This window comes from Sinocyclocheilus grahami, unplaced genomic scaffold (genome assembly GCF_001515645.1).
Source record: "Sinocyclocheilus grahami isolate Dianchi unplaced genomic scaffold, SAMN03320097.WGS_v1.1 scaffold178.1, whole genome shotgun sequence".
In the NCBI taxonomy this organism is placed as follows: Eukaryota; Metazoa; Chordata; class Actinopteri; order Cypriniformes; family Cyprinidae; genus Sinocyclocheilus; species Sinocyclocheilus grahami.
Genome location: NW_015505357.1, coordinates 613,191 through 624,754, shown reverse-complemented (window position 1 = coordinate 624,754; position 11,564 = coordinate 613,191). Strand labels below are relative to the sequence as shown.

Below are 11,564 nucleotides of genomic sequence, written 5' to 3'. Positions count from 1 at the left end.
AGTCCTGGAAATATTTACTGTGATTTTTGCTAATGTGGTAGGGTACCCTCTAATACTTTTAAAAAGGCCATATATACCAAAAACACCACTAGAGTGAATGCTCTGCTTTCAGGCACACCCTGAGCATGTTATCTAAAATCGCAATGTTGCATACAAATAAAATAGTACAGCAGTCATGCGGTGTGATTTTAGAGGCTTTGTTGTGAGTACATACCTTTATCTTGTCATCATCAAGCCATTGGGCAGAAATCTGGTTTCCGCAATAAATGCCATTCCGTTCACGGTCGGCGAAACAGTTTGATCGACAAATATTAAGCAAACATCTCGGTAGATTATGTAAGGCGTGTGACTGAAGTGGCATTTGTTGAAAAAATTTTTTTTTTTAAAACGAATGGGTGCGCTAAATATTTTCCACTCTTTTTTCCTTGACAAAAAGTAAAGTAACTAGATAAATTATATCACAAAACCATAATTAAATGTTTGACAAAAATACCTAAATGTTAAAGTCATTTTTGCACAAGATAAATTTGATGTTGCTGGATTGCCCTAAAATTCCAGCTTGCTGAAGCGCCTCTGCTACACTTAAATGAGTCGTAGTCACGGAAACAGCCATATATTTGTTTGATATAGTTAATGCTGATTTTGGAGTTACGTGTTTATTAAATTTTTATTACATTACATTTTTTTGTGAACGCACTAAAGTTACTAAATAATGTACTTGGGATGTAACTAATGATGAATATTATTATCAGTGTGGTAATACGTTTCTGACATAAATCGATGCATATTTGGACAGGGTCTTCTACTACATGCATCATGCACCCATTTTCTGTGCAATTTCTGTGCCATTTATTGAAGGTTACAATGAGCGTTTGGTGAGTGGTTATTCAGAAATTGAAAAAGTGGTTATTCTGAAAGTCTTTTTGAGGCATAATTTACGTGGTAAGACTATCTGCAAGACAATGGAGACATCACTTCTTCTTTTTATTATTATTATTATTCGAACAAAACGCAAAAGTCCGTAAATACTGTATTAGTCGAGATTTGGGATTTAAATTTCAGAGGTGGAAACACGTGAAAATAATTGCATAAAGTAATAGTATTTTTGTGTAACAGTGTATGCAATACTGTATTAATATACGCTTGTGTTAAAAAAAAGGTCTTCGTATGCGGCAAACAGCTTTTTTGTATACGACTGGTGTGTGAGAGGTTGTTCTTTTTGCCATGAATAGCCATAGCGTATCTCAAAACAATAACAGTGTTTCATCTTTTTGCACTCCCTCAAATTTCACGGAAATGGACACAGTTAGCCATCTCTATTGTAGTTAAAGTTATTTTTAAAATCACGTGTACCCCGACTAACAAAATTATTAAATTCACTCAATATATTAAAGATTACTTCTGTTATCTGTCCATGATGTAACTTTACATTTTGAGCAACAAACTTCTAGGATTTCTATGACTAAGATGTCTAATTGATACAACTGGGTACTGGTTGCCTGTGCTAACGCTCTACAGCTATGCACTAGCAGAGACCTCTGTAAAAAGAAGGGCCATTTTTGTTGTTGCTTGAATCTGTTCACAGCTCATACGAGCGAGTTTAACAGCCCGACTTACATCCAATTAAATTTATCTAGGCCATGAGGGGACAGTAACGCTATTACACAGTTTCCCTTTTTAGCCCTGCTGAGGTTTTAGCCCTAGAGGTAAACTGAAGGGCCATTGAGTGTTGCCTACAACTGTTGTTTGGTCTCGTTGATGTATGACGACTACTGATTATGTTTCATTTTCTGTCGATGTTCCATCGGTATGAGGCCAAAGCATTTTTGTGTTGATGCACGAATGAAAAGTCGATGAAACTGGCTACCAGACAAATACTTGCTGAGATTTACCGCTCGGGTTATTTCTCCAGATCTCTATGGTAAAGTCGCGTCGTTTTAGTTCGAGTAACAATAATGAGCGACTCCATAATTTTACTTTAACATTATAATTATAGACCTTAGCTGCAAAGCATTGCAAAAAATCCATTGGCAATGTCGTAAAGCTCTCTTCATAGGGATGGTTTTTAGGAGGAGATTGGCAAACATTTACAACACCTCTGTCCCCAGTCTCTCTGGACTCTAAACGTCTTTCTAGCTTTTCTTTCCAGCTGAACTTGCCCCTTCAATTCAACTGCTACATCACAATATCCACAATTGTCCAAATCTCCAGCAGGGGCAGAGCATTTGTGGGGATATAGTGCTTGTTTAGAGAAAGAAAAGGGCGCGCCTTTGTTGAATTTCAGGGTCCTACAGCTAGTAGTATAATGTTTAAGCTGTGTGATGGTATCGAAATAGTTGACATACATGTGTCTCCTGTAGAACAACGATAACAAAGTCAGGTACAAAATAGGTCAGATAAGTAGTTGTTGTTACGCACTTCGGAAATACAAGTGTGGACTTCGGTGTGAAACAAACACGAACACAATGGGAACATGTTAGTTGTCAGTAGTTATCTCGCAAAATCTTTCTCGCATGAACACGTTTATACTAGACAGAAGGACTATACGACTCTGATGAGAAAAATCGATATTGTTCCTGATCAGTAATGGTTTCACGATAGAGTTTTGGCTCAAATAGGTGGCACGGATATGTTTACTTAGTTTGAGCTCCTTTAAAATAACTTTTAGACCTGGATGACTGAAACCAGAATGCATCTTTCGTAGGTCATTGTATTGCATATCTTTTTAGTTAAAGATTTCATTCCGTAGGACTTTTTAATTATTTCCCTTTTGTTTGTTTTCTGTAGAACAAAGCATTTCTTGCTTTTCCGCTGTTCGGCCTTTTATGGCGGCCGCAGTGAGTATTTTAGTGGTCAAATTCAAGTGCTGGGTCTGGGCAGCTGTCTGCTTTCTTTGTACTTGGTTGAAGGCATATTGCACACCAACCTTTTGTCAATTTTGAGAGGGCTCAGTTCAGAGACTCATAAAGTCATTGCCACATACCTTTAACACAAATACGCGATCAATATAGTAAAATGCGGTTTAAAAAGACAACTAACGTTTTAGTTGCGACGTCCAGTGTAGCTGATATGACTATTTTACACTATCGGTGATAGTTTGTATATGTTAATGGGGGGGGGGGATGTATGTTTTATAGGTCTATAATGTATGTTTTGAATACATTATAGACCTATAAAAATAATATTTTTTGAAGAGAAACTATTAAAACAATTGTTAACATAAACAATGGTAAATGTTATTAGTCTATGGGATGCTTTGTGAAAAGTTTTCCTGACCGGTCATTAGATCTTTAGATATGCACATATGAACTAATAGTTAATTAAAAATAAATACATATTTTTAAATGAGTGCAACATGCTGAATTCATTTTATTATTATTATAGTTTATTTCACGAATTACATTTAGTTTAAAATTTGAGAAGATTAGCATGCCCTGCAATGTTAGTAGAATGTTAGAATACAGATAGTTACTATAGATCTTTCAATATTGAAAAGGATTTTTAAATTAAAAGCAATATTTTCAACATTCTGCTCCAAAAACAAAACTTTTTAGGCTTAGTTTAATAGACGCTGGAGGGTACATATTGAAGCTGGATAGCATGTTTTGCCTTAAACAGATGCCTCTCATAAAATGGTCTCAGAGATTTAAAATATCCAAGGGATCATTTGACGTACTTTACACGTTAAATGGCGAAACGTGTGGTGTTTGAACACAATAGTACATTACACATAATTTTATTTATTTATTTTGTTTCATTCGAAATAATTGTTTTTTTTTTTACATTCGCCACAAAGTCATCTTGAATCATAGGTGGCATCATTCATAGCACTATTTTGTAGTTTCGTTGATTTAAACCAAGAGAAAAGTTTTTCCCAATTGAAAATTAAACCACATCCAAACGTAAACATAGATCAGTGTTAACTTTGTGTTTATACAAGCAATGGCTGAAATTTCCGGGTAGATTCATAAATCATTTTCTGCACAAGTTCCTAATGTTTTTATCTCAACAAAAAAGACAAACTCACAATTGTTCTATTATTATATTCAAGAACTGGGTGGAGCGTACACGTGACATCTATAAGGCACATTTGCTTATCAAACCATGTAGCCTATAAACATATATGCTCTATGTATTTAAAGCATATATGTTTATATATAATATGACATGGAATGTCATAAAAATTATATGCACTTGAACAAAAGCAACTTGACAATGCGCTAAAACTCGTCCCTTGAATATAAGCAGTGCAGCAATCAACACAAAAATAAATCGTACCAGTCATATTTAACAGTCGTTCTTTTAAAGTTTTAATAGTTTGGTTACATGCGAAAGACATAGATTAAAACATACATGCTGCGATATACATGAAAACACAATGTGTTGTCTCAGACTCATAAAATCAGCGTTACTCAGTACCTACAGAGGCTCCAACACACGTACACATAAATAGAAAATACATATCTTCGTTCTTACAAAACTCGCTTAAAACAACAACCAAAAGGTGTTACTGTTTTACATTGTCTTGCATGATTTGAAAATTAATCGTTTGAATCTCACAGATCTTACCCAGCTGAACCACTCCTACGCATCCATGTGTTCCAAATTGATATATGACAATATCTACTTTCGATCACGTGTTGCGGGGCGACTTAGACGGATTGCGCGTCATCTCGCCTTCCCAAATTTTCTCCTTCTGCAGCTCGAATCCAAAACATCATATCTGTAGTACGGACTACAGGAGAAAGATGTTTAACTCTGTTAATCTGGGCAACTTCTGCTCCCAGACGCGTAAAGACCGGACATCCGAGTTTGGGGACAGGACTGGCTGTGCCTCCAACATCTACCTCCCCAGCTGCACCTACTACGTTCCCGAATTTTCCGCCGTCTCTTCGTTCCTTCCACAGGGGCCCTCGCGACAAATCACATACCCCTATTCCACAAATCTATCTCAAGTGCAACCAGTGCGAGATGTTTCTTATGGTCTGGACCCCTCCAGCAAGTGGCACCACAGAACCAACTATGCATCGTGCTACTCAGGAGAAGATCTGGTGCACAGAGACTGTCTTCCGCCATCCACCATGACAGAAATGCTCATGAAAAACGAGAGTGTGTACAGCCACCACCACCACCACCAGCATCATCCGAACTCTAGCCACCCGTCCACTGGTTTCTACACCGGCGTAGGGAAAAGCAACGTGCTCCCTCAAGGTTTTGACCGCTTTTTTGAAACCGCCTATTGTAGCACGGACAATCAGTCAGAACATTGTTTACAAAAGAGCGAGATGAACAAATTAGAGACTTCGTCCCAGCAACCCACAGCTGTTTCCGCAGCGCAGGAGCCGGAAAAGGACGCAGAGGATGAGGAGGAACATACAAATTCGGGCTCGTGCACTTCAGCAGCTACTAAGGACGGCAACGCAAGCAAGAGCAGCCATTCGAGTAGGTACCGAAGCTGTAAATGGGGAAAGGTTAAGGGACTAGCCCGGTGTTTTGTCGGTCAGATTTTATGTGGAGTTTTATAAGCATTCAAAGGATTTTATTATAACCTACAAAGCTCTTTCCTCCAACGAAAAGAATTTTTACGATGGGAAAGCGCTTTGAAAAAAGAGGATGTTATACACAGACGCTACTATCCCAGAGTCTGTGAAATTTTAAGAGCGCGCTATTGTGACAAATGCTAACTTTGATCATGAACTTGCGTTGAGCATTGCAAGGGATTTTCTCGTTTAGCTGTCGGGGGTAAAAACCAATTGGGCAGAACATTACTTTTGGCATACTGTGAATTTTGTTTTAGCAGCTCGAATGTAAACTAGCTAAGTCCTTATTAGCTTTTAAACGGGCTGTGACTTGTTACCGTGGGGTTGATGTAGCCAGCATAGTCAATGGCCATACAATGTTAGTGCTTGCCCGGTGCTAATGACTGTATCAGATAAGACCAGTTATCTATCTATCTATATATCTATAAATGAAAGAATTTTTAAAGAGGCATTTCACCTTTTGGAAATATGTTGCAATGTAAAGTTTGCCCAAAAGTAGCCTAAACATGAAGGCCAATCAGAACTGTCGTAATTACCTTTCAGAAAACACCACTGGATATTTTTTATTTTTGCTGTTTTGTCATTGCGGCGCGTTTTAAACTGTAAGTATAGTTTGCAGAAGAGAAGCTAGCATTCACGGCCATTCACAGGAGACACTGCCCCAGGCCCACAGTATTTTTATTTTTTTATAAAGAACATATTACGTGTATAAGGTCAAGGGTTCTATAATTTGCGAAACACATTTATTAACTAATATGATACAAAAATAGGAAAAATACATATACAGTAAATTAAAATTACTTTAGACTTCCAAGTACTAAAAAAGTTGCCTGTTATCTATTGATAATACTTTATTTGTTTAGGGTTTTGCAGAGTTTAGCAGTTTGTTTAAAAAAAGTTACCCTATATTTACAGTTGTTCTACTATTTACCCACGGTTATAGTTTTGCAACGGAGTGACATGCATAGTTGGGTCTGCTTCCTCACATCTGTAACCTTAAATGAAATCACACACTGGAAATGACAAAATCGTCTTCCAGAAAAAAATATAAATAAATGTGCTGTGCATTTATAAACATCTCATTGTGTTATTGCAGGAAAAAAATGTCTTATAACGTGATCATTTAAAGTGTCTCTTTTGATTATCCCAAGGTATCCCGCGCACAAGAAAGAAGAGATGTCCATACTCCAAGTTTCAGATTCGTGAACTGGAACGAGAATTTTTCTTTAACGTTTACATCAACAAGGAGAAAAGGCTGCAGCTGTCCAGAATGTTAAACCTTACTGACAGACAAGTCAAAATATGGTTTCAAAATCGTAGAATGAAAGAAAAGAAATTAAGCAGAGATCGCTTGCAGTATTTCTCTGGGAATCCGTTGTTGTAATTGTTGAAATGGCGTTGCCTTTTATTTAATATCTCTGCAAACTAAAATTACGTATGTCTAAAAATGCCCTTCAAGCTAATTAAATCATTAGAAAATGTGTTTGTTACGGCCAGCAACAGTACTAAAAACTGTTAGACTTGTTTGATTGTAATAGCTGAAGGTGGGGAGAGAGAATGCAAATTTACTTAATGTCAAATTAAACCGGCATTTCTAGTTTGTGATTCAAAAAACTCAAACGTACACCTCACAAGTTTTGTTTAAAAATCATCACTTTGAAAATAGTCACAAAATAGCCTACTATAATATATTATAAAATTGTACCCTCTATCCTTTTATGGTTGTATATATGTACATTAAAACACATACACTCGACTCTGGTTCGAATCTGGAGATGTCATACTTTTTTATGTTTTCAGCATTTAGAACTGTGACTTGTACAATCTGTAATATTGTATTCCTTGTACAGAGATTATGCATTGTGCATTCGTGAATGTAAATATAATGTTATTTTGAGTATCCTCACCCTATCCCTGCTGCTATTTTTCTTTACATTGCCTTTGCAGCCTTGTGAGCTTTGTCGTTCGATTCTTTAAATTATTTGCTGTACGCCCAAAGTTCTCATTTATTTCGGAGGGATAGCTCAGCGATCCGATTTGGCCTGTGTACTACATATTAATCAAAAATAAACACAAATAAAGGTAAACTGATATATGTCAACTGTGACTTGATTTAAAAAAAATCATAAGGTAATCTATGGTGAAGTAAAATGTTGAATGTGTATAACTACACTGCAGTGAAAACAGAGATCTAAGAGAAGATATAATAAACTGACCACTGCCAAGTAATGAAAACTCTCTATCTCTCTCTTGCTCTATCTCTCTCAGTTCATCGTCTCCCTCTCACACGTTAGTTCAAGTCTATCAATGTTAAGCTATTGTTGTTTTGCAATAAAAACTGGCTAATAAATGTTTAATATTTAGATTTTTTAGCAGAATTTTAGGAATGTTAAATAAAACTTTTTGTCTGTAGTAGATTTATCAAAATGAGAAAATACTAATAATGATGATGACCAGGAAAGGGATGCATGAAACACGTCAAAAAATGTAGAGAGCATTTCGGTAACGTCTTTTAGTACCTTCTAAATGGAATCGCCACTCTTTTAGTCTAGACACTGCAATAAAGCCAGAGCCCTAAATTGCCTTTTTTCCCGACTTAATTGCACCGTCTGTTCGAGGGGAATTGTGTTCACTTCCGCAGTAAATAGTAAACAAGAAAGTCCGACTTATTGCCTATAGATGCAAGAAACCTATCAAATGATATCGCCGAGTGTAGTTCGTTCACATGTAATCATCTCTTCAGAAGAAGCTGAGCTGCGCGCATCTTGCATTCTAAGAGACAAACAGAACAGAAGTGAGATATTTATTTTGCGGTGTATGCTCACAGGGGTTGGGGGTATTGCATGTTGTCCCCATGTGCAGTTTTATATGTGATCACGCTACACGAATGTTGTCACAACATGTGGGCTCATAAGGCGTGCAAGTGTGCTGTTGGCACTTATGCGTATGAAGGAAAAGATATAATTAAAAGTTGTCTTTGAACTTCAATAATGTCAAGGCCTTCACCTTTAACCTATTGCAATAAAGCGGAATCAAGGAGCCCCTTTTGTCAGGAAACGTGGTGAACAGAACAGAACCAATCAGCGCAAGTGGGAAAGGACCAAGGAATGCCTAAGCAGCAACACTTTGACCTCTCGCGTTAAACTACAGCAGGTAACTTTTCCAGTTTTAGCACTCCCATTAAATACACTTTATTGTCTCTGTAAAATGTAATATTTTCATGCATGAAATATTTTATGACATTTTAGCACATTCAAGATTGCTTGGTTGTGACTTTTCCCGGGTAACAGGAAATAGATTTCTGACGGATTTAAAACAGAGATCGGAGTATATATGCATTGATGCTCGAACGCGAATAGAAAACGGAGGGGAGGTCCTTGCGCGCTGAATTGGTGTACTGATTTATTGCTGAGATTTAAAAACAGTTAGCTGCATTGAAACACAACACATGCGTCCCTTTGTAAATTCCGAAAATAGAGACGTATGTGTGTGTGATGTGTTAGTGCAGCGGATTCATTGCCAGTGATCTTTGCTTGTAGAACTGTGGGAGAGAAATGGCGGGTGGGGAGGGGAAGGGGGGCATTAGGGATCAAGGCTGGAAGGCTTGTCTTCTTGTCACACCCACCAACCTTGGCCCTGGCTCGGTGACGTAGTTAATTTGCTGAATTCCTCTCTCTTGCTTCGTCACACTGAGGAGCAGGAACTTGGAACGTCCACCTATCAAACGCCGGAGATACTGTCGCCACCAAACCGAAGCAATCAGCTCGTAGACTTTTGAACAATGGTCATAAAATCTGCATTTCTTGCCGTGGGGTTGGTTTGACTCATACATGAGGCTTACCTAAACAAACTGTTTGTTTGTTGTAAGACGTTTTTCATTATGTGGCTATCCTATTTATTCCGAGTAGAATAGGGTAGTTATATCTGCAAAACGGAAAGCAAGGGTGGAATGGAACTCTTTCGATTGAGCTCTTAGCTGACAACAAGGAAAATGGCGGAGGCGTCAGCATAAAGACTGTGGATTTGTAAATACAATCTGGATTTCATTTTTACGTAGAAGTCACCATAATTCCACAGAACATTTTCGCAATATCTGTTAAAAACAAGACTCACAAGTTTACTCTAACATATTTGCATTCAAAATATCAAGAGAATGTCAATAGTCAAATTTTTCTATTAGGCCTATACTTGTCCCATCCGGCAAATAATTCTCACTATTCCAATAACTTCAAAAATACAAATGAGACACGTTTTGTCCCATCAGATTTGATAAAATATTAGAAAGTTGGAAGTGACAAGACATATAGAGTTTCCAGTGTGTGTGGTCTGAACGATTCAGTTGTTCATTGCTGTTTGTACTTCATGCATACAGTTGCGGACTTTGGACAGGGCCTATTAACACTCTTTGTACGATTATACTTACTTCCGCACTCCTGTACGTGATGAAAAGCTGTAAATACAATCGCCACTGATGCCCACACTAGTCATTTGTATGGTCTTTCGTGATATTAAAATTTAATATAATGCTGATGTGTTTTGCGATTACCACTCTCTGATTTATAAATGTCTTTAAAACGTTACATGCATCAACCATAAATTTCCATAGACCTCTGCGGGTGGACGCCTGTTTGGTGAGGGGAAACGGTTAAAAAGCGGGTCGCTTTAAATTGGAAATATGTTTTATGGTGGTTTAAGTTCCCAAAAAGGCACGGAATACCCATCGAATCCCCTGCCCTTTTTTTACTCGTTTCAAAGCGAACACACTAGAGGCCTACGCGGTTGAAGAGGACATCTTGTGTTTCACTTTTCAAAGTCGTTTTGACGACTTTTCTTTATTCTTTTAATTGCAATTTTAGCACAGTTTACATCACAGTGCATGTAACGACCCTCAAAAAATTATCAGAAATCAGTACCTGTTAAAAAAACATTATCTTCGCAGGGAAAACTTCCATCGGGAAGAACCAAATATAAAAAGTCTAATTCTTGTAAATCTCTCTCTCTCTCTCTCTCTCTCTCTCTATATATATATAAGTATATGTTTTATATGAATAGTATATATATATATATATATATGTGTGTGTGTGTGTGTGTGTGTGTGTAAAACATTATATATAATGTTTTACAGGCTACACACTTTCTTGTTTTGTACAACCCGAATGTGGTGCAATTCAATATTCATAAAGAATATTCATAAACAGGGATAAAGATCTTTGATCCCCCAATGAAAAAGGAATTAGCTTTCTCTGTTTAACAGTAACAGCTGCATGTCGACTTTTAATAGTATCACAAACTTCACTCGAAGAGAAGGGAATGTATTAAATATATACTGTTAAAAAGGCTTTCATCCTATGAAATGAATTGCTTTGAAAAAAGAAACAAAAAGAACAGTTCATAACACGATTTTTATTTAGATTAAGAAACAATGACATATTAGCCTTTAATTCAATAGTAAATACACTTTAATAATACATGCACAATAATTTGTTCAAGAACGTACTTTCGATGCAACACAAAAATTATTACATTTAAAGAATACATTCATCCATATACATAATGTACATAAATTTTTAATGTTTTTATTGGACTCCGTTTCGTTGTTTCTAGACATATAATTCCCAGCAGAACATGATATTACAGTGAACAATGTTTACAGCAATTTAAATACGTAAATATATCTCGGAAATACGTTTTCATACTCACATCTGGAAAGTCACTGCGCCATTGTGGATAGAGAGCCTTACCTGTAATTAAGACGCTTAAGCATTTTTGTTATTTAAATTTCTGGTTTACATTGACCTGATATCTACAGTATTTCGTTATACGCTACATATTTTTAAGAGAATATCAAATGAGATACATTTTCTTTCTAAACAATATATAGAAAACGCGCGCACACACACACACACACCCGTATGCGTGTGTGTGTATGTGTATATGTATATATATATGTATATGTGTGTATGTATATATATATATGTGTGTGTATGTATGTATATATATATATATATATATATGTGTATGTAT

At 36.7% G+C, this 11,564-nt stretch overlaps 1 protein-coding gene across 1 annotated transcript; it reads left to right on the top strand.

Annotated features, from left to right (window-relative positions):
- Nucleotides 1-4,550: 4,550 nt before the first annotated feature.
- Nucleotides 4,551-7,575, top strand: LOC107593971 (homeobox protein Hox-C11a-like). The gene is made up of 2 exons (XM_016283886.1): nt 4,551-5,442; nt 6,692-7,575. The coding sequence occupies exons 1-2, from the start codon at nt 4,614-4,616 to the stop codon at nt 6,922-6,924; spliced, it is 1,062 nt and encodes a 353-aa protein (XP_016139372.1). The 5' UTR covers nt 4,551-4,613; the 3' UTR covers nt 6,925-7,575.
- Nucleotides 7,576-11,564: the final 3,989 nt, after the last annotated feature.

Bases quoted from the DNA above. Each gene is read 5' to 3' on its own strand.
- LOC107593971 (XM_016283886.1), top strand. From the start codon at position 4,614: ATGACAATATCTACTTTCGATCACGTGTTGCGGGGCGACTTAGACGGA. The intron at 5,443-6,691 runs GTAGGTACCGAA...GATTATCCCAAG, and splicing joins AAGCAAGAGCAGCCATTCGA to GTATCCCGCGCACAAGAAAG.